This window comes from Aulostomus chinensis, chromosome 22, assembly GCF_037954235.1.
Source record: "Aulostomus chinensis isolate RoL2024-O1b breed Wild chromosome 22, RoL_Achi_v1.0, whole genome shotgun sequence".
NCBI classification, from domain to species: Eukaryota; Metazoa; Chordata; class Actinopteri; order Syngnathiformes; family Aulostomidae; genus Aulostomus; species Aulostomus chinensis.
In genome coordinates, this window is record NC_141341.1 from 19,254,179 (window position 1) to 19,273,108 (window position 18,930).

At 48.5% G+C, this 18,930-nt stretch overlaps 1 protein-coding gene across 14 annotated transcripts in view; it reads left to right on the forward strand.

The window, feature by feature from the left end:
* epb41a (erythrocyte membrane protein band 4.1a) overlaps window positions 1–18,377 on the forward strand; it is a 76,800-nt gene extending 58,423 nt beyond the window's left edge. For 11 of the 14 annotated variants that reach the window (XM_086194176.1, XM_086194175.1, XM_086194181.1 and 8 more), the window contains 5 exons: window positions 10,519–10,647; window positions 11,106–11,222; window positions 13,575–13,655; window positions 13,756–13,865; window positions 16,437–18,377. In XM_086194176.1, the coding sequence (XP_086050302.1) occupies window positions 10,519–10,647; window positions 11,106–11,222; window positions 13,575–13,655; window positions 13,756–13,854 (426 nt within the window). In that variant the 3' untranslated portion in view covers window positions 13,855–13,865; window positions 16,437–18,377. The remainder of the gene's footprint in view (window positions 1–10,518; window positions 10,648–11,105; window positions 11,223–13,574; window positions 13,656–13,755; window positions 13,866–16,436) is intronic. The other 3 variants (XM_086194178.1, XM_086194179.1, XM_086194184.1) reach the window with 1 other exon arrangement.
* Window positions 18,378–18,930: the final 553 nt, after the last annotated feature.

Genomic DNA, 18,930 nt, shown 5'->3' on the forward strand with positions numbered 1-18,930 from the left:
CACACCAGGACGCAGAGCCTTGCAGCTGCTGTATTACTGTACGGCAGTCCAGTGTCTGTATGGAGAATATATCCCTCAGCAAAGCAGTCAGTGGGCATGACAACTCTCATGTTATTAATAGAGAGCAACCATCTTGAGGTAAGAGTTGGCTACCTGAGCTGGTGCAGCCACACAGTACCTTTACGACAGTACTAGAGCTCCTGTCCTCTCATGTTCCAAAGAGTCCAGATGGTTGGCTTCTGCCATGACTCCTTTCAACAGGAGCAAATACATCATAGGGATGCTAAGGGAACTCACACAAGATGCAACTGCAGTTTGAGAAGATTGATTGATTGAAATCACCTGAGCCTGACATGTCGTTTCTTAGTTCTTAGGTGAGTGTCTTCACAACTCATCATTTTTACCAGTAATAATTGAATTGTTCACACCAGGTTGGGAATGAACCACAAGAATGAGGCATCAGGGGTCAAGAAACCTTGAGTTTACCTTGATAATCCTGGTATTAATCCAAACTCAGGCTAGGGTCAGATGACCTTTGATTGCAGCCCCCCCCCCAAGGTCCCAGGATTTGTTAAGAAAGTCTAGAGAATGTGATCCTGTAAGTAGACGACCGCTGTTGGACTGGAGTATGATCTTAGCTGGGTTATTCTAGCTTGTGACATGTTATGTTGCTCCATGCTAGCAATTGAAATCTAAGCATCAGGAGGTCAAGTGTCTGTACATCCCTGCTGCTGTACCTTCCCTCCATCTCCCTGTCCTCCTGCCCCTCCTCCTCCTCCTGTCGGTTGACCATATTCCACGTGTCTGTTCATTGTTGTCTGTCTCTCTCGGTCTGCCACTGCTGAGCACAGCGAGGGAGGCATTCTCTGTCTGGACACAAGGTAAGATCCTGTAGTTTGTCCCCAGCACCAGGGGAGCCGCCACTGTGCAGACATGACTACCTGCTGGAAGAAGATGAGGAGGACAGTGAGATAGATTGGGTTGATGAGGGGGAGGATGAAGAGGAGGAGGAAGAACAAGCTCATGGTCACACTATGAAGGTGGCTATCAGTGTGCCGGATGAGGGGCAGAGCTTGGACCCCCCTTGTGAGCTAAGCCCAGCCAGGCTCCAGCACACCCGGATGTCCTTCTTCTTGTCGGGCCTGCTGGTGATGGCCCTCACCATGCTATGGCTGGCTTTCATTTAAGAGACTGAGGATCGAGTCCTCCCGGGTGCCCTCGCACACCCAGAGACTGCTTCTTTCATGGTTGCATCCCTCTACCTCAGAGTCCATACCCTTCCTCTATATTTGCACCTTTCAATCTATCGAGCCCCCTCACATCATAAAGCGAGCCCATGTAACCCTGGCTGAGACCAAGCCAACAGTGTAGTAACCCATGCTTCGGCTGTTTACGTCCACCCTGGACCCTGGCAGTTTACGCTGATCATCATTTTCAGCTGGAAATTCTGAGTCTCCCTTGAAATGACAGAGGTAGTGAAGATGAACTGTTCATTATTAACAGCAACCATCAGTTTTGCCATGTGAAATTCTAAGTGTCACTGCCAGGTTTTATGCCAGATGTAGTAAGCTAAGTAATGTAGGTGTTTACCTGTCACTGGTCCCAAACCCAGAATCTTCCCAGTCTTGAGCTTGCTAAACCCTGAGGCTAAAGCTAGTCTAGCCTCCAGGTGAACCACCTGCATCCCCACTGGTGTTTTACTGGAGTAGCTGGTTAGCAATACAGAGTAGAACATGACAGGGAAATCCTGACCTGACTGTTATGTATTTCTTGTATAAACCTTTTCAGATAACTACTCACAATAGTATTTGCTGATGCATGTTTCACTTTGACAAAAGAAAAGGCTTGTGGTTGAGCCCCAGAGTCCACTAAGGAGCAGGACAGGAAGTGTCAGCTGACCTCTGACGTGTTTAGTGAAGGATAATGTCTCCTCATGCTAATGCTACACAGAAGCATAATTCCAGTAAAATCCACAGCTGCCATTAGAAGGTGTCTCATAACCAGGCACAATCTGGATTCATCTGGCTTCCACATACACCTGGTGTGTCGGCCTCGGCCATCGCAGACGGACACTGTTGAAGGAGTTTATTTGTGAGGACCATGGATGAAGCCTGGCTGTCAGACCCATGAACACACCAGCCAGCAAACACACACACTTCTCACTATATGTTACATGTGAGACACGTAGTCGTCCAGGTGCGTCCCTGATCAGAGCAGGTCTGTCAATCACACGTGACCACACACTGACCACCCTGATGCATTGTGATGTCAGGCCTAAATGCTGAGGCCACTGTCGTCATTTACTGCAGTATCCAGCCGTGCAGTTGTGGACTAGTTTCTACCCCCTCATGTTTCCTTACAACAACCAGATTATCAGCCCAGATACACGTCACACGACAATAAAGTGACACCTTCTTTAAATACATGGTTCTGAATCAGAGACCGATGCATTTTAGCTGGTTCTGAGAAATACGCAGTCGTCTCCGACCTCTCAGCGTTAGAACCAGCCACCGATTCTTTCATTGGCCTTGTTGTTGCACCAGCAGCTTTTTATGTCATGGCTATAAGGTGGGGCCCCTGACGTCAGAGCGTCAGGACGATGATGATGAGTGACTTAACCTGGTGAAGGGCCTGCATGAGCTACTATACAGTAAGACCTGGTCATGTGATGCCTGGACCCTGTAACAGAAGAACAACATCCTGAGGGGAAGACGTCGAGTGAAAGTCTTTATTGGTTTACATTTCTAGTAATCAGAGACTGAACGGCATATTTCTTATTTCAAAAGTTACATTGTCTCGCTTTAAGAACTCCAGCTTCAGTTATTCAGTAAAAGATTTGAGATTCATGTTCAATCATGTAGAAGAAGAAGAATTATTCACAAGAAGTTTTCATTTGTGTTTGCACTGATTTGTCTTCATAAGGAAGCGTTTGCTTTTACAAAAACGTCCTTTTCTAAGTTGTTTGTCAAGGTTTACTTTTTCATCCTTTTTTACTGACCAAAGCTCTTGATAGTCTGTGTGCAGCTTGACTGACATGCGTTAGCCCCGCCCATGTTGATATTGGACCAAGTTTTAGCAGACAATCGGACCAATTGTACGTCAGATTCCAGCACTGGAGATTTCTCAGGAACACATCACAGCGTTCTCTTTCTTTCCCAGTGGCACATAAATAAATAAATACTTAAGCCCAAATCAATCACGTCGGCCTGGCTGGGATGATTTGATGTCAGGACGGATCCAGTTTCTGCTGTCTTACAAAGGATATGCAGTATTTTGTATGATGATTTGCAGTTGGAGTAATTACTGAACTGTTTTAACCTTTGAAGGTCACAAATAATAAGACCGGTGTAATTAGTTATTATCATTGTAACAAAATATTTGTCATTCACTTTTGAATATCAGGAGAATTTCCAGAACCCATGAAGAAACTTCCTTCTCCATCCACCTCCTTGGTGAGATGCAGAAGTCAACACCAGCTGTGCGCATGTGTTTCCTTCCTCTCCTCGTACAGACAAAGGCTGCTGGTTGCATGACAATTGAAAGTCTTATTTGTTCGTCTGTAGCTACAATATGCAACTTTTCACCTTGGCACAAACAAATCCTGCTCAAACATTTGTTGCTTGAAGTAGTAGAAGTATTAGGAATCATCTCAGTGTAAGAGAACTACAGAGTTACCATCTCAACACTGTAGACTTCTGATGGAACGGTGACCCAAAGACCTCAAAGAAGGAAGTCAAGTCAAGTCAGGTTTATTTGTGTGGCACCAAACCCCAACCAAAGTTTTCTCCTGACTCTTTCCAAGTAGAGCAGGTCCAGCACCTCCCTCCTACAATGAACCTCCACCCAACAATTCTCCATCAGCAAGCACATCCTGCAACAGCAGCCACCAGAACCTTCCTTTACCAGCAGGAAGGTGGAGCAGATCCAGGATCAGTGGGGACGGAGAGAGAGCAGGAGAGCAGGACAGAGACAAAGACAGAGAATGGAGGAAGACAGAGAGACAGAAGGAAAGAGAGGGACAGAGATAAAGAGGGAGAGAAAGGAGGAGAGACTGATGGACAGAGACAAAGACAGAGAATGGAGGAAGACAGAGAGACAGAAGGAAAGAGAGGGACAGAGATAAAGAGGGAGAAAGGAGGAGAGACTGATGGACAGACAGGGACGTGAGCAGATGGAGCTACGGGTGGCAGCTGGACCCTCTTCAGGTCTGCAGCCTCCTCCAGCAGCACCAGGATCTGGGATGAGGGGAGAAGAAGAGGAGTTAGTAACACATATGAGGACAGGAGGAGGAGAGAGAAGCCCAGTGCATCATGGGAGATCCCAGCAGTCTGAGCCTATAGCAGCAGATCTAAGGGCCAGCCTAAGCAGTCCTGACTATAAGCCTGATCAACAAGGAGGTCTTAAGTGTGCTCTTAACCCTAGAGAGGGGGTCTGGGTCATGGACCGGAACTGGGAGACGGTTCCACAGGAGGGGAGCCTGATAGCTGAAGGCTCTGGCTCCATTCTACTGTTAGAACTCTAGGAACCAGCAGGAACCCTGCATCCTGGGAGTGAAGGGTTCTAGCTGGATCATAGGGGACTAGGAGATCTGTCAGCTATGAAGGTGGTAAACTTGTCACCACGCATGTAAACTTCAGTTTTGTAATCACTCAGGTTTACTTCCAGGCACTGCTGTATACCCAGAAATGATTATTTATAGTCATAAAAGTAATTAGTCAACATTTGTAAATGAACTTTTCTGATGTCACTATAAGCCACATTCCTGGCCTACGTCTCTTCTATAGAAATGGATCAATAAAAAACAAGTTTATTCCATTTTACTCACTCAGAAACAATTACAATCCTACAGAACTGACAGGCTCAGAGCACCTGGACAACTGAAGGCTCACTAAGTCAGATGACGGCATGGTTGGGAGGAGTCATGGCAGGACTGGGTAGCTGCTTGTGTTTAGTTCGTGAAGGACTCACCTGCATCAAGATTTGAATTACGTCTTGGAGATCTGTCCCGTATGACACTGGGATTGGCTTCCATGAGCCATTCGACCGCAGTGGCTTTAGATAGTTGGTAGTTGGCACTCTTAAGCTTCTACTACCATTCATTAGCTTCTGCTTCCACTAATACGTTGCTAATTGCTCGTTAGTTTCTCAAAAACTTGCAGGCAGAGACTGATCTTCCTTCTGTTGTATGATTGAGACCTGCAGGGCAACACACTTCTGCCATCAGTTGGGATTTTCTACCTCCTAAAAGCAGAAGTTGAGTTGGATGATTCATGTGTAAAAAGGGGAAATTCCCACAATTCCGAGCACCAGTTTTGCTCATTTGTATCATAGTCAAAGCAGCTGTTATTTCTTCTTCACATTTTATCCACTTGTACTTACAGATTCCAGCCTGGATTGGGCCACATTTGTCTGAACCGAAGTCAACATTTCTCCATTTTTGTTCAAAGTGCATCTGGCCCTGAGAGTCCAAACAGTAATCATGTTAACCGTCATTGCCATCATGATTAGTTGATTTATTCAGTCGCTAGTTCTAGTCAGCTCCACAGTCTTTTTTTAAAAAAACATTTTTGTTCAATTTTTTGATTTCTGTTTGCAAAACGGAGCTTAGCTCCCTGAGCTGCTGTTAGCACAGAGAAAACGCTAACAGACCCAGGATAGGCGCTACCTGCTGAGGAGGAAGAGCTGCTGTTGAGGACAGAAGCAGCCGCAATGAGGGGGAATACTGGACAGTTCCTACCAGCTGGACCAGACAGCAGTTCCACCAGGTGCTAGTTAGCCTGTTGATACAGCTCCTTCCTCCGGGGGACAAAATCACCTGATGAATTTGGACACCAGTGACTGCAATGAAAGTGGCACTGAGTTTTTGTGTTGACGACTGCAACGCCCAGAGTCCAGCAGCAGCTCTGCTGTGCTGCGTGTGATCCTCATCCTGTTACTTTGCTAGTTTTGAAGTGTTGTTCAGTGTGAAAAGTTGCATATTTAGCCTGAAGTGTGTGTGTGTGTGTGTATGTGTGTGTGTGTGTTTGTGTGTGTGTGTGTGTGTCCAAATGCCACACACACACCAGCTCACTCGCCAGAGGGAAAGAGTGAAACCTTTGATTTGATTCACAGAGGGACATTTGGAGACGTTCTGTTTTGTTCTATCCACTAGATTTAATCGTATTTCCTGTGGAACTACACACAAAATTTTTGTGGGTTTGTGTTATGATGAAAACTATGTTAGCTTGAATGTATCAACATATTATATTATTCAGTTTACATCAATATATCAAATTCTACACCGTGATCTACAGCGAAATGTCAAGCTTTATATGGTGGCCTGGATGAGGCTCAGAACCGTTCCTGGACTGACTCTGGACCAGTACAATGTTTACCTGATCTCCTGTAATCTGTCTTTACTACTTTTACAACACTGCTATTGATCTAAAGATTCCAATAAAGTCTGCATGCTGCGTATACGTGGTCATTGTGATGGTGTATCGCATCTGCATCACCTCCGTGATTCAGCCGCAGCCCCGCCGGAGCTCACAGCAGCCCCCTGAGTGACCCCCTCCCTGGAGGCTGGGACTTTTGCAGTATGTGGACAGAACATTTAATAACACAGGCTGCTGAGTCTCTGCTTAAGGCCCTTGAACAGTTAACAGTGTCACACTAGTTCAGTCTGCTAGGTATGCACCCCCCTGTTAGTGGGCGTGAAGATTGTTGACCGGGGGGGCAGGAGGTGGAGTAAAATCCAACATGTCTGCTTCTGACTGTCCACAACCATGTTTGTTTTTCTCTGGCTAAAGTGGATGGTGTTGGGATGAGACTGGTGCTGATAATAAACCAGTAACCAGTGTGTGTGTGTGTGTGTGTGTGTGTGTGTGTGTGTGTGAGATAGATTGCATCAGACACATGGTAAACAGCTCAGAATAAACAGTGATGCCAGAACCAGCTTCTCCTTCATTGTGTTGGTTACCGTGGTGAGAAGTACCAGGTCCCCTCTGAAAAGCTCTGTGTCTTGACCCGAAGCACCGTGAACACGGGTCATATGTCAGACACAGACTTCACGCCTCGACCTCCCTGGGGCAGGTTCAGATTCTGCTCGTGGCTCCAGTGTTAGTTTCCCGGGTGCAGGTTCATGAAACATGTTTGTCAGCAATGACCGGACTCTGGACTGGACTGCGTGCCACACTTGGACCCTCAATCACGATCTGTGGATCTATGGATTTGTAGATCTGTGGCTCTATTGATCTGTGGATCTGCAGATCTATTGATCTGTGGATCTATTGATCTGTGGATCTGCGGATCTATTGATCTGTGGATCTATTGATCTGTCGCTGAAACAATGAGACCGTGGAGGCAAGTTGAAATCGGCTCCTGTGGCGAGGGGGCAAAGCACCTTCATGTTCTCCTGACTTCCTTGACGTGGTTTGTGCTAATAATATGGATTTGTCATGGACACTTCTCTGGGTGCCGCTACCTGGGAAGGAGTCCCGCACCTGCTGGGCGTGACATGATGCTCACCGAGCTGTCAGGTAGCACGGCTGCAGTTGGAACCTCCCAGGTTCCACTAGAAGCAGCTGTGCTCAATCCTGACCCACCCAGGAACAGACGGCGGACATGGACTGCTGCACTGACTCCAGTCTGCCAGTTTTGAGTTCCTGCTCATAAACCAAAGCAGAAGGTGCCAGGTATCTGATCCTGCTCCAGTTGCTCTCCTGCTCGCTGAAGCGCCTTCTCACATTGATCTCCCCAAACACAGAGGGCTGCTCCCTGTTCTTGCCTGGCCGCTGTCTTTGGGTTCAGTGTTACAGAGGTTCCCTGACCTTGACCTTTAAACCCTAGCATCTGTTCAGGTCATCCTTCAGTCTCAGTGGACAGTTGATCCCAATTTGAAGACATTCCTTACAACATGAGGATGCGTCCAAATAAATGCGCTCTAAACTTCTAGAACAGGAAGAGATGACGGGGTCGTGGCTGGACCAGGTATTCTAGAACTCCATGGGAGCACCACTGAGGTAATGCCAAGGTAAATCAGTCAGGATCCTTCTTAGTGGCAAACCTAGAACATGAGAAGATCTATTAGAAAGTTCTAATCAGTGTGGACAGAAACCGGACCACTGAACCCAGAGTGTCTGCACCTGAAAAGACCTGAGCTGGACGGTTCCTGTGGTGCTGCAGTGGGCAAAAGAACACAGCTGTGATGCAGAAGGCAAAAATGCCATGTTATGTCAGGATACGAGCAGACAGGATGCACGTATGGGGGTCATTGTCACAGTAAAACATGGTTTTGGACGGCTTGGCTCTTGGTCTTCAACCTCTTGCCATGTCAATGGGACACAGCGTCTTCATCACCAGCAGGACCAGCATCATCCTCCCGGCAGTCTGAGCAAACTGGGTCCAGGCTCGTAGCGTTGGCAGAAGGAGAACCCAAGACGAAGAGCCAATTATGCGCACCTCTCACACTCCTCTGTTGCCCGGCAGAGGGGAGAGAGAACCGGCGAGATGGAGACGGAGTCAGCGACACCCTCTGTAGGGAGGAGAATCTTCTCTGACAAAATCAAAGCCCAGTGGGTCGGTTCATACGAGCTGAGCTCTGATGCTTCCGGTCTGGCGCTGCCGAGAACGCGAGTGAGCAAATGAGCAGGAGGGGAACCAGAAGGGTTGCATTTGTTTTCTGCTGGATCTCAAGAGTTTGTGGATTATTGAGCAGACAGATGGATATTGATTATTGATGAGTTATTGAGGAGGCGGCCCGGTGGAGCAGTGGTCCTCACTGTGGCCCCCCAGCAAGAAGGTTGTGGGTGGAGCCCCGGCTGCAGCACGGGGTCTTTCTGGGTGAGTCTCCATGTTCTCCCTGTTCCTGCTGGGTTCTCTCTGGTACTCCAGCTTCCTCCACAGTCCAAAGACATCAAGAGGGACCAGGTTAATCCAGACTCTAAATTGACCGTAGGTGTGGCTGGGAGAGCCAATGGTTGTCTGTCTCTATGTGTTGGCCCTGCCATGGACTGGTGACCTGTCCAGGGGGAAGGCTGCTGGGTAAGGCTCCACCCTCACCACCCTGAACAGAAGAAGAGGGGGAAGATGGATGGATGGAGGGATGGAGGGAGGGATGGATGAATGGGTGGATGAATGGGTGGATGGATGGATGGGTAGGTGGTTGGATGGATGGGTGGATGAATGGGTGGATGAATGGGTGGATGGATGGATGGGTAGGTGGTTGGATGGATGGGTGGGTAGGTGGTTGGATGGATGGGTGGGTGGGTGGATGGATGGATGGATGGATTGAGGGATGGATGGATGGATGGATTATTGAGCAGAGAGCTGGATGGAGGAGATGCGGATTATGGCCGATGATGATGTGAAGAGGTTTCTGACCTCTGTATTCTAGAGGAAAAACATTTGTGATCTCAAACAAGTTTCTGAGTACTTGAAGTGCAGAAAACACATTTTGGTTGAAGTATGTTTTTAATACCACAGTGAAAGAGTATTGTTACAGTTGTGATGTCAAAAAAGCAGCTCAGGTTCTGTTTTACCAAGAAAACTGTGAGGGAGAAGGGGAGGAGTTTGAGTCTGTGTGACTTGGTGCTGCTGTTGGTAGAATACACACACACACACAGATTCCCGCACACACACTCTCACACACAGTCTTAGAAACACGCACGCGCGCACACACACACACACACACACACACACACACACACGCTCACCTACAGTGTCTCACACACACACACTCACTCTATCACATACTCTCACACACAAACACACTTACACGCATGGAGTCATGCTCACACTCTCACAGTACACACTCACACAGTCTCAGACACACACGCACACACACAATCACACAAACAGAGTCATGCACACACTCTCAGACACTCACACACAAACACACTGTCACACACTCTCTCACACTCACACACAAAATCTATCACACAGTCACACACACACACACTCACACAGCCACACACACACACACTCTTACACTAACACACACATACACACACACACAGTTACACTCACAAACACACTCATACACACACAAAGTCTGGCACACACACACAAACAATCGCTCTCTCACACACACACAAACTTGCACACACTCTCTCGTATACTCACACTTTGTCACACTCACTCACACTCACACACTCAAGCACTCTCTTTCACTCACGCACACTCACACACACAACTTTCTCTCTCTCACACACACACACAAACTCCCTCTCTTTCACACACACTCACACTCTCACAGTCACACGCACACAAACTCAGTCTCTCACAGTCTCTCACAGAAACTCAAACTCTCTCTCACACACGCTCACACACACACTCTTTCTCACACACACACTCACACACTCTTTCTCACACACACACACTCACATATTCTCACACACACTCACACTCTCTCATGCAAACACTCACACAAACTCACACACACTACCTCACACACTCTCACACACACACTCTCTCTCTCACACTCACACTCACACACACACACACACACACACACTCAGAGGGTGTGTTTTCTCTCGACAGTCTCCTCTGCTGAAGACTCAGACAATCACCATCTCGGACGTTACCAACTCCCTCAGAGGAACGGTGGCCTACAAGGACGTCCCTGTTGTCCACACTGAGACCAAGACCATCACCTACGAGTCTGCACAGGTAAGACACACTCCAGGGACCTGGGTGACCCAAACACCTCTCCAGGATGCAGCAGCAGGTCCCTGTCCTCTAGGGCAGGGCTGTAGCTGTAGTCTCTGCTGACCTCCATCAGCCTCTCGACATCAAGCTGAGCTTCAGACTGGATCCACCCTGCTGGCTCCTCCCAGGTCATACATGTGCTCATGAACAAGCATGTGAAGCATCACACGTGTATATCTGCATCATATCACGATGAACGTATTCAAGGACTTCAGTGTCAGGTCAGACTCCTCCAGAGGTTATGAAGGTTATCGGTAATCTGGGAAAACAAAGAGGTGAAGTTTCCAAACCCACCAGGCGGTTCTTACGTCCTGGCCCAGTTCCAGGTGGGAGGAACGTGTCTGTGCAAGTCCCACGATTCATGTTTACGTCTGACAGATGTGTGAGTGTGTTGAACTCTCTTGTGTAACGGTGAAAAGGTGTGTGTCCCACAGCCGGTGGACAGCCTGGCAGAGAGGGAGTCAGGAGTGCTGCTGAGTGCCCAGACCGTCACCTCCGAGACCATCAGCACCACCACCACCACCCAGATCACCAAGGTCTCTTGGCCTCACCATCAATTCCACCGTATCGAGACTGTAAATGTGCCGCCGCGTGTCCTTAGCCACGCCAGCTGCATGTCAGGAGGCCGGTTTGTTTACTGTACATAGCTGCCACTGCTCACTGTCACTTCTGGCAGAAACACACAGCGTTGGACAGACAGGTCTTTGCTGGGTTGGTGATCAGGCAGTTCCCACAGTGCCAGGAACAAAACGCCACCAGACGGAACTTTTCAGTCCCACTGGAAAAAGAACATCTAGGACTTGTAGGAGAATTTTGAGCATCTCATCATGGAACTGTGTGGGTTCCAGCACGTATAAGCTAATGTTAGCAGACCCTTCACGAGGTCACCTGGTTATTGTCCCGTGTTGTCTGTCATGTGTGTTCTCCTTTAAATCAAGTTCCTGGTGCCGGGAGCTGGTGCTGGTACCTGCCTTTACGTTTATGTTGCTGTCCCAGCATCAATCAACTGGATATCAATCAATCAATCATTGATGATTGTCATTAATCGATTAACTGATTAATCAATTAATCACCAATCAATAGAGTGCGAGCGATCAAAGTGGCACAACTGTTCTTCATGTTATTGTGTCAGTTTGGATCACAGGAGGCTGCACATGCTCAGTGATGAGAACTGCCACTCCCACCTGCTCTCCTACCTCCCACCTCTCCCATCTCCTCTCCCTCCTCCCGCCTCCTCTCCTCCCTCCTTCCTCCTCTCCTAACTCCTCCCCACTCTGCTTCCTCCACTTCCTCTCTTACATCTTCCCACCTCCTACCTCCTTCCCTACCTCCTCCTTCACCTCCTCGTCAACCTCCCACCTCCACTCCTACCTCCTCTCACACCTCCCGTCTCCTCTTTCACCTCCCCTCCTACGTCCAGCCCCCCTTCCTACCTCCCACCTTCTCTCCCACCTCCTCTCCTACCTCCCACTTCCTCTCCCACCTCCTCTTTCACCTCCCCTCCTACCTCCCGCCCCACTCCTACCTCCTCTCCTACCTCCTCTCCCAACTCCCGTCTCCCCTTTCACCTCCCCTCCTACCTCTTGCCCCCCTTCCTACCTCCTCTCCTACCTCCCGCCTCCTCTCCTACCTCCCACCTCATCTCCTATCTCCCGCCTCCTCTCCTACCTTGTGCCTCCTCTCCTACCTCCTCTCCTACCTCCCGCCTCCTCCCCTACCTCCCCTCCTACCTCCTCTCCTACCTCCTGCCTCCACTCCTACATCGTGCCTCCTCTCCTACCTCCCACCTTCTCTCCCACCTCCTCCCCAACCTCCTTTCCTACCTCCTCTTCTACTTCCCACCTCCTCTCCTACCTCCTCTCCTACCTCCCAAGTTGTCTCCTACCTCCCACCTCCTCTCCTACCTCCTGCCTCCTCTCCTACCTCCTCTCCCACCTGCCATCTCCTCTTTCACTTCCCCTCCTACCTCCTGCCCCCTTCCTACCTCCTCTCCTACCTCCCGCCTCCTCTCCTACCTCCTCTCCTACCTCCTTCCTCCTCTTTCACCTTCCCTCCTACCTCCCGCCCCACTCATACCTCCTCTCCTACCTCCTCTCCTACCTCCCACCTCCTCTCCTACCTCCCACCTCATGTCCTACCTCCCAACTCCTCTCCCACCTCCTCTCCTACCTCCCACCTCCTCGTCAACCTCCCACTTCCTCTCCTATCTCCTCTCCCACCTCCCATCTCCTCTTTCACCTCCCCTCCTACCTCCTGCCCCCCTTCCTACCTCCTCTCCTGCCTCCCACCTCCTCTCCTACCTCCTGACTCCTCTCCTACCTCCCACCTCCTCTCCTACCTCGTGCCTCCTCTCCTACCTCCACTCCAACCTCCTTTCCTACCTCCTCTTCTACTTCCCACCTCCTCTCCTACCTCCTCTCCTACCTCCCGCCTCCTCTCCTACCTCCCGCCTCCTCTCCGACCTCCCACCTCCTCTCCTTCCTCCCGCCTCCTCTCCTCCCTCCTTTCTCCTCTCCTAACTCCTCCCCACTCTGCTTTCTCCACTTCTTCTCTTACATCCTCCCCACCTCCTACCTCCTTCCCTACCTCCTCCTTCACCTCCTCATCAACCTCCCACCTCCTCACCTCACCTCCTACCTCCTTACATAACCAGGTCATAAAACAATATTAAGGAAATATCACCATGTCACCATGGTGATGTCACGCTACCTTAGAGTAGCACATTTTGTATGATACCATGGCTGTTCCAGGAGAGCTCTTGTTGCTCATATACTGTATTACTTAACTACTTTGCCCCCCCATGATTCACCTGACCTCCCATGTCCTCCTGACCCTCCCTCCCATGTCCACCTGACCCAGTCCTCATTGCTGTCTTGTCTCTTTTGCAGACTGTGAAAGGAGGAATCTCAGAGACGCGTATTGAGAAGAGGATTGTTATCACTGGCGACACTGAGATTGACCACGACAAGGTAAAGCTGAAGGTGTCTGGTGTTGTCCAGCAGTTGTTCTCACGTATCAAGTGAATGTGTTCAGCTCAGTCAGTCCTCACTGCTGGTGTCTCCTCCTCAGGCTCTGGCTCAGGCCATCAAAGAGGCCAAAGAGCAGCACCCGGACATGTCGGTCACCAAGGTGGTGGTGCACCAAGAGACAGAGATCTCCCCGGAGTGAGGTCGCCCGAGGTGAGTGTGCGCCTGCTTACCTCCACGTTAACATCCCCGGCCACAGAACGGACATTTCACCAGTCCGACCGATATTAAGTTGGGAACGTTGGGAACAGCTGGTTGCCATGGAGATAATTTATGGACAGACAGGAAGTGTGAGTGTGAGGCTCCAAGACAGCCTGCCGCTGCTCCAAGATTATGGGTTAGCATGACGACTCAGACGTAAAATCCACCAACATAGTGAACCTGTATCTTTTTAAAACTGAAGAATTTGAGAAAATTTGAAAAGAATTTTTTTGAGAAAATCTTGATCGAATCGGTCAAACTGCAGCTGCGACTGGCTCACTCAGACACTCCCACAGGCTCAGGGCATTTGTGTGTGTGCTTGTAGATTGTGACCACCGGGGGGCAGTAGACACAAGTCATGAACACACCAGGCACGGTCTGTGTCTGGACTTGCACAGTAGATGTACAATTAATACACTGACCCTCGGGTCAATCGTCAATGTCACCAACAAAGGTAAACAAAAGGTAAACAAACACAAAAGTGAACACTAAGGTAGGCTGGGCCACAGCAGTGCGGCGCTGCCTGAGCTACCGCCAAAACTGTGAGAGTGAGACAGAACCCACAAAGATCCTGCTGAGGGTGAAATGCAGGCAAACTGTGCTGCAGCTCCAAGCTGCACCTGCTGCATGTGAATCACCAGACCAGAGCGGAACCTGCGCCTGCTGGCGTGACACTCCTCAGATAACGTCTCACGCCAGCAGGCGCAGCCATGACACTCATGGAGTAACTCTGAGTAATCCCTCTCTCCCTCTCCCTCTCTCCCTCTTTCTTCCTCCCTCTCCTCTCTCTCTCCCTCTATCCCTTTCCCTCTTTCTTCCTCCCTCTTTCTCTCTCCCTCTCCCTCCCTCCCTCTCATTCTCTCGCTCTCTTTCTCTCCCTCTCTCCCTCCCACTTCCCCTTTCTTCCTCCCTCTCCCTCTCTCTCCCAATCTTACTCTCCACTCTCCCTCCCTCTCTCTCCCCTTCTCTTCCTTTCTCTCCCTCCCTCTTTCTCTCTCTCTCCCCTTCTCTCCCTACCTATTCCTCTCTCCCTCTCTCTTTCTTCCTCTCTCTCCCTCTCTCTCCCTCCCGCTTCCTTTCTCTCCCTCCCTCTTCCTCTCTCTCTCCCCTTCTCTCCCTACCTCTTCCTCTCTCTCCCTCTCCCTCCCTCCCTCTCATTCTCTCGCTCTCGCTCCCTCCCTCTCTCCCTCCCGCTTCCTCTTTCTTCCTCCCTCTCCCTCGCTCTCCCTTTCTTACTCTCTCTCTCCCTCCCTCTCTCCCTCTCACTCCTCTTCTCTTCCTTTCTCTCCCTCCCTCTCTCCCTCTCACTCCTCTTCTCTTCCTTTCTCTCCCTCCCTCTTTCTCTCTCTCTCCCCTTCTCTCCCTACCTCTTCCTCTCTCCCTCTCTCTTTCTTCCTCTCTCCCTCCCACTTCCTTTCTCTCCCTCCCTCTTCCTCTCTCTCCCTCCCTTTTCCTCTCTCTCTCCCCTTCTGTCCCTACCTCTTCCTCTCTCTCTCCCTCTCCCTCCCTCCCTCTCATTCTCTCGCTCTCTCTCCCTCCCTCTCTCCCTCCCACTTCTTCTTTCTCCCTCCCGCTCCCTCTCTCTCTCCCTTTCTTACTCTCTCCCTCCCTCTCTCCCTCTCACTCCCCTTCTCTTCCTTTCTCTCCCTCCCTCTTTCTCTCTCTCCCCTTCTCTCCCTACCTCTTTTTCTCTCTCTCCATCTCTCTCTCCCTCCCTCTCTCTCTCTTCCCCCCCCTCTCTCTCCTGTCCTCTCTCTTTGTTAAACCATCTCTGACCCCCCCCCCCACCCACACACACACACACACACACACACACACACAAACACACACAAAACCATGTCGGCTATTGGAGTTCTTCTCCACAATTGTTTAAGTCACAACAGAACAAAAAGAACCAGGTTGAAGAACCATAGAAGAACAAACAAAACTAAGAGTCACTTAAGGTCTTTTGGCCACTTTGGGTTCATCATAACTGGGAAGTTTTTTTAAATGGCACAAATACTTTCCCAGGTTCTCGGTGTATCGCATGTCTCTGTGTATCTCGTTGTATCTCTGTGTATCCCGTTGTATTTCGTTGTATCTCTGTGTATCTCGTTGTATCTCTGTGTATCTCGTTGTATTTCGTTGTATCTCTGTGTATCTCGTTGTATCTCTGTGTATCTCGTTGTATCTCTGTGTATCTCGTTGTATCTCGTTGTATCTCTGTGTATCTCGTTGTATCTCTGTGTATCTCGTTGTATCTCTGTGTATCTCGTTGTATCTCGTTGTATTTCGTTGTATTTCGTTGTATCCCTGTGTATCTCGTATCTCGTATCTCGTTGTATCTCGTTGTATCTCATTGTATCTCAGTGTAGAACAGAAGACGCCAGTGTAGTGGAGTTCATATTTAAGACTCTCTTTCTCTCCTGATTCTCTTACAAAGTGGTGCTGATTCATGTCAGATCTCAATCAAGCCTTTCTTACTTTCTTTCTTTCTTTCTTTCTTTCTTTCTTTCTTTCTTTCTTTCGCCTCGACCCCCCCAGCTGCCCCCACCCCCACCTCTCCAACACCAGACCACATCACACAGGACGAGTGTCAACGCTGAACTATGAACTTGCACCTCCATCACCATGGAGTTTGGCCTGAGGAAGACAGGAAACGCCCCAGAACCCTCCCACTTCTACCCACAATCCCCCTCGTGTTCCACCTACTGCCAAAAGATCAACTGCTGGACTGATGAGGAGAAAAAAACAACACTTTTTTAAAGAAAATAAGCGAATAAAGTACTGCATTTGTGAAGTTATTCCTCTCCGATTTGTCTGGAGATTTTACGAAAATTTTCAAGGGCATTTGGTCTTTTAATCTTGAGATTACTGGTACTTTATTTTTCTACAGCTTTTCTTACCATCAGAATTGGTTATCAATAACTTGGAGCTCAAGAGTTTTTTAATGACCCAAACAGCACTGACGTAGGGATTGTGGGTGATTGTACTCATGGGGATTCCTCCCAGTTTGGTGTCATTTCTTGTACAGTATATACTTTATTTTCCCTCTCAATGTGAAAACTATTTTTTCAGTAATGTGTAAAAAAGGATCTTTCTTTCACCTTATTTATGATAGAACCATTTGTTCAGTGCAGTTTTGATTGTTTTAGTAGTTATTGTTGTTGTAGTGCTTGTGTCTCTAGAACCGGACCAAGGCAATGTTCCCAGCTCTTATTTATTCACTTCTATTTATTTCTCTCCGTCTTCTCTTTGTGTGTTTTGTGTTGGAGATCCGCTCACCACTCATCCATGTAGCTTCACGGTTTTGAACCACGAACATTTCAGTCACCAGATCCAGTTGGACTATGTTCTGACCCGGTCAGACGTCTGGCGTGGACTTATGTCAGCCTCCGACTCGCTCGGTCAGAGCCTTTACATGCACACTGCTAGCAGGATGAGCTGCCTGAGCCCCACTCCAGTTACTGAGCTGTCACGTGACTAAGTTTATCTGGTTCATGTAGTTAATTATCTGGTTAAATTAGTTACAACACTAGAATAAGAGTGCAGCCTCAAGGGTAACTCCAGTCACATGATCCCGGAGGCCAGCAGTTTACCCACATGACCCAATCATTCATCTCTAATCTGAAAAATACACAACGCACCTCAAACTGGTGACATTCTCCCAGGAGCTTGGTTAGGAGGCAAAACCCCATATTTCAACTCCATAAAGATCATTATTGATGTCCACATGTGTCACTACACCTGTATATGATTATCAGGTAAGGTACATAGACTTTAAGAATTCTAAAGTAATATTTTTGTAAGATACCTACTAACTTTTGATGTACATTGATATCTTCGTTCTTCATTTTTTCAAGTACACATTTCTCTTTACAAGCTAAATATTTGTGACGTTCTAATGATGGTGCAACTGAAGTAAATGATCCGGCACCTGAAGCAAGAGGAGTTTACACAAAAAATACACGAGTCTGTGGTATTTGTACTAGCAGAAGTTCTCTCAGGGCCCTCTTCATGTAGATCAGTCTCAGCTCAACCACTGTAACCCTACAGGATTTCCCTATCATGCAGGAAGAGAACAGCAGGTCAGCTGTGCTGAATGTGTTCCATAGATCAATAAAAAGTAACGCGCTTATTGTTCATATCACTGAGAATGTTGGTTATTTCTAACCCTGCAGCTACAACCGCACGGTAACCCACCCAAACCATCAAGCTAACCTGCAAACTCTCATCCCTGGAGCGTCGTGTGCATGCAAACGCACTGAACTTTCAAATTCATCATTTATTAAAAATGAAGAGTAGAACCCAGAGTCAGCATCCTCCATAGAACCAACACGTTCTTGTAGTTTGTGTTGCTTTATGAAGCCGTGTTTCGGTTGTCCTCATCGTGCTGTTCTTGGTGAAATCAAGAAAACCGTCACTTACATTTCTTAGCTGACTGTAATTCTTAACGCCACCATCATCGTCATCATCATCATCATCATCACATCTTAACGCCACCATCATCGTCATCATCATCATCATCATCACAGGAAGACATGTACGAGCACCATGCACAGAAATAAAATCTCATGTATTTTATCATCTTCTGTGTCTCCTGCTTGGTTCTATCAGTAAAAAGCTTCCACTGCTGTTTCAGTTGTTCTGTAGTTGTGTTTAAGTTCACTCTTCCCTCCTCGGTGCAGCGAAGAATTCAACTCTGAGCCTGGTTTACGTTTCCATCCATCCCTCCCTCCATGTTCCCGCTCTCCTCCTGTTCAGGGTGGTGGGGGTGGAGCCTATCCCAGCAGCCTGGGGGGGTCATACTTTTGGGATAAAACTGGGATTTGTTTAAGCACTTCAAGTGTTTTTTGGGGATCTGGATGCTGTTCAGCCCCTTCAGAATGTCCAAATATCCACATTGTGTGGCTCAATCTTGGAGAACCTCATGAGTGTCCAGACTGGACATGTGAGGACCTCTCTTTTCTTCAGGTGACAAAATTCTCATTGGTTGTTGTCACCTGAACAGGTGTGGGAGGAGTTTAACAGACACTCA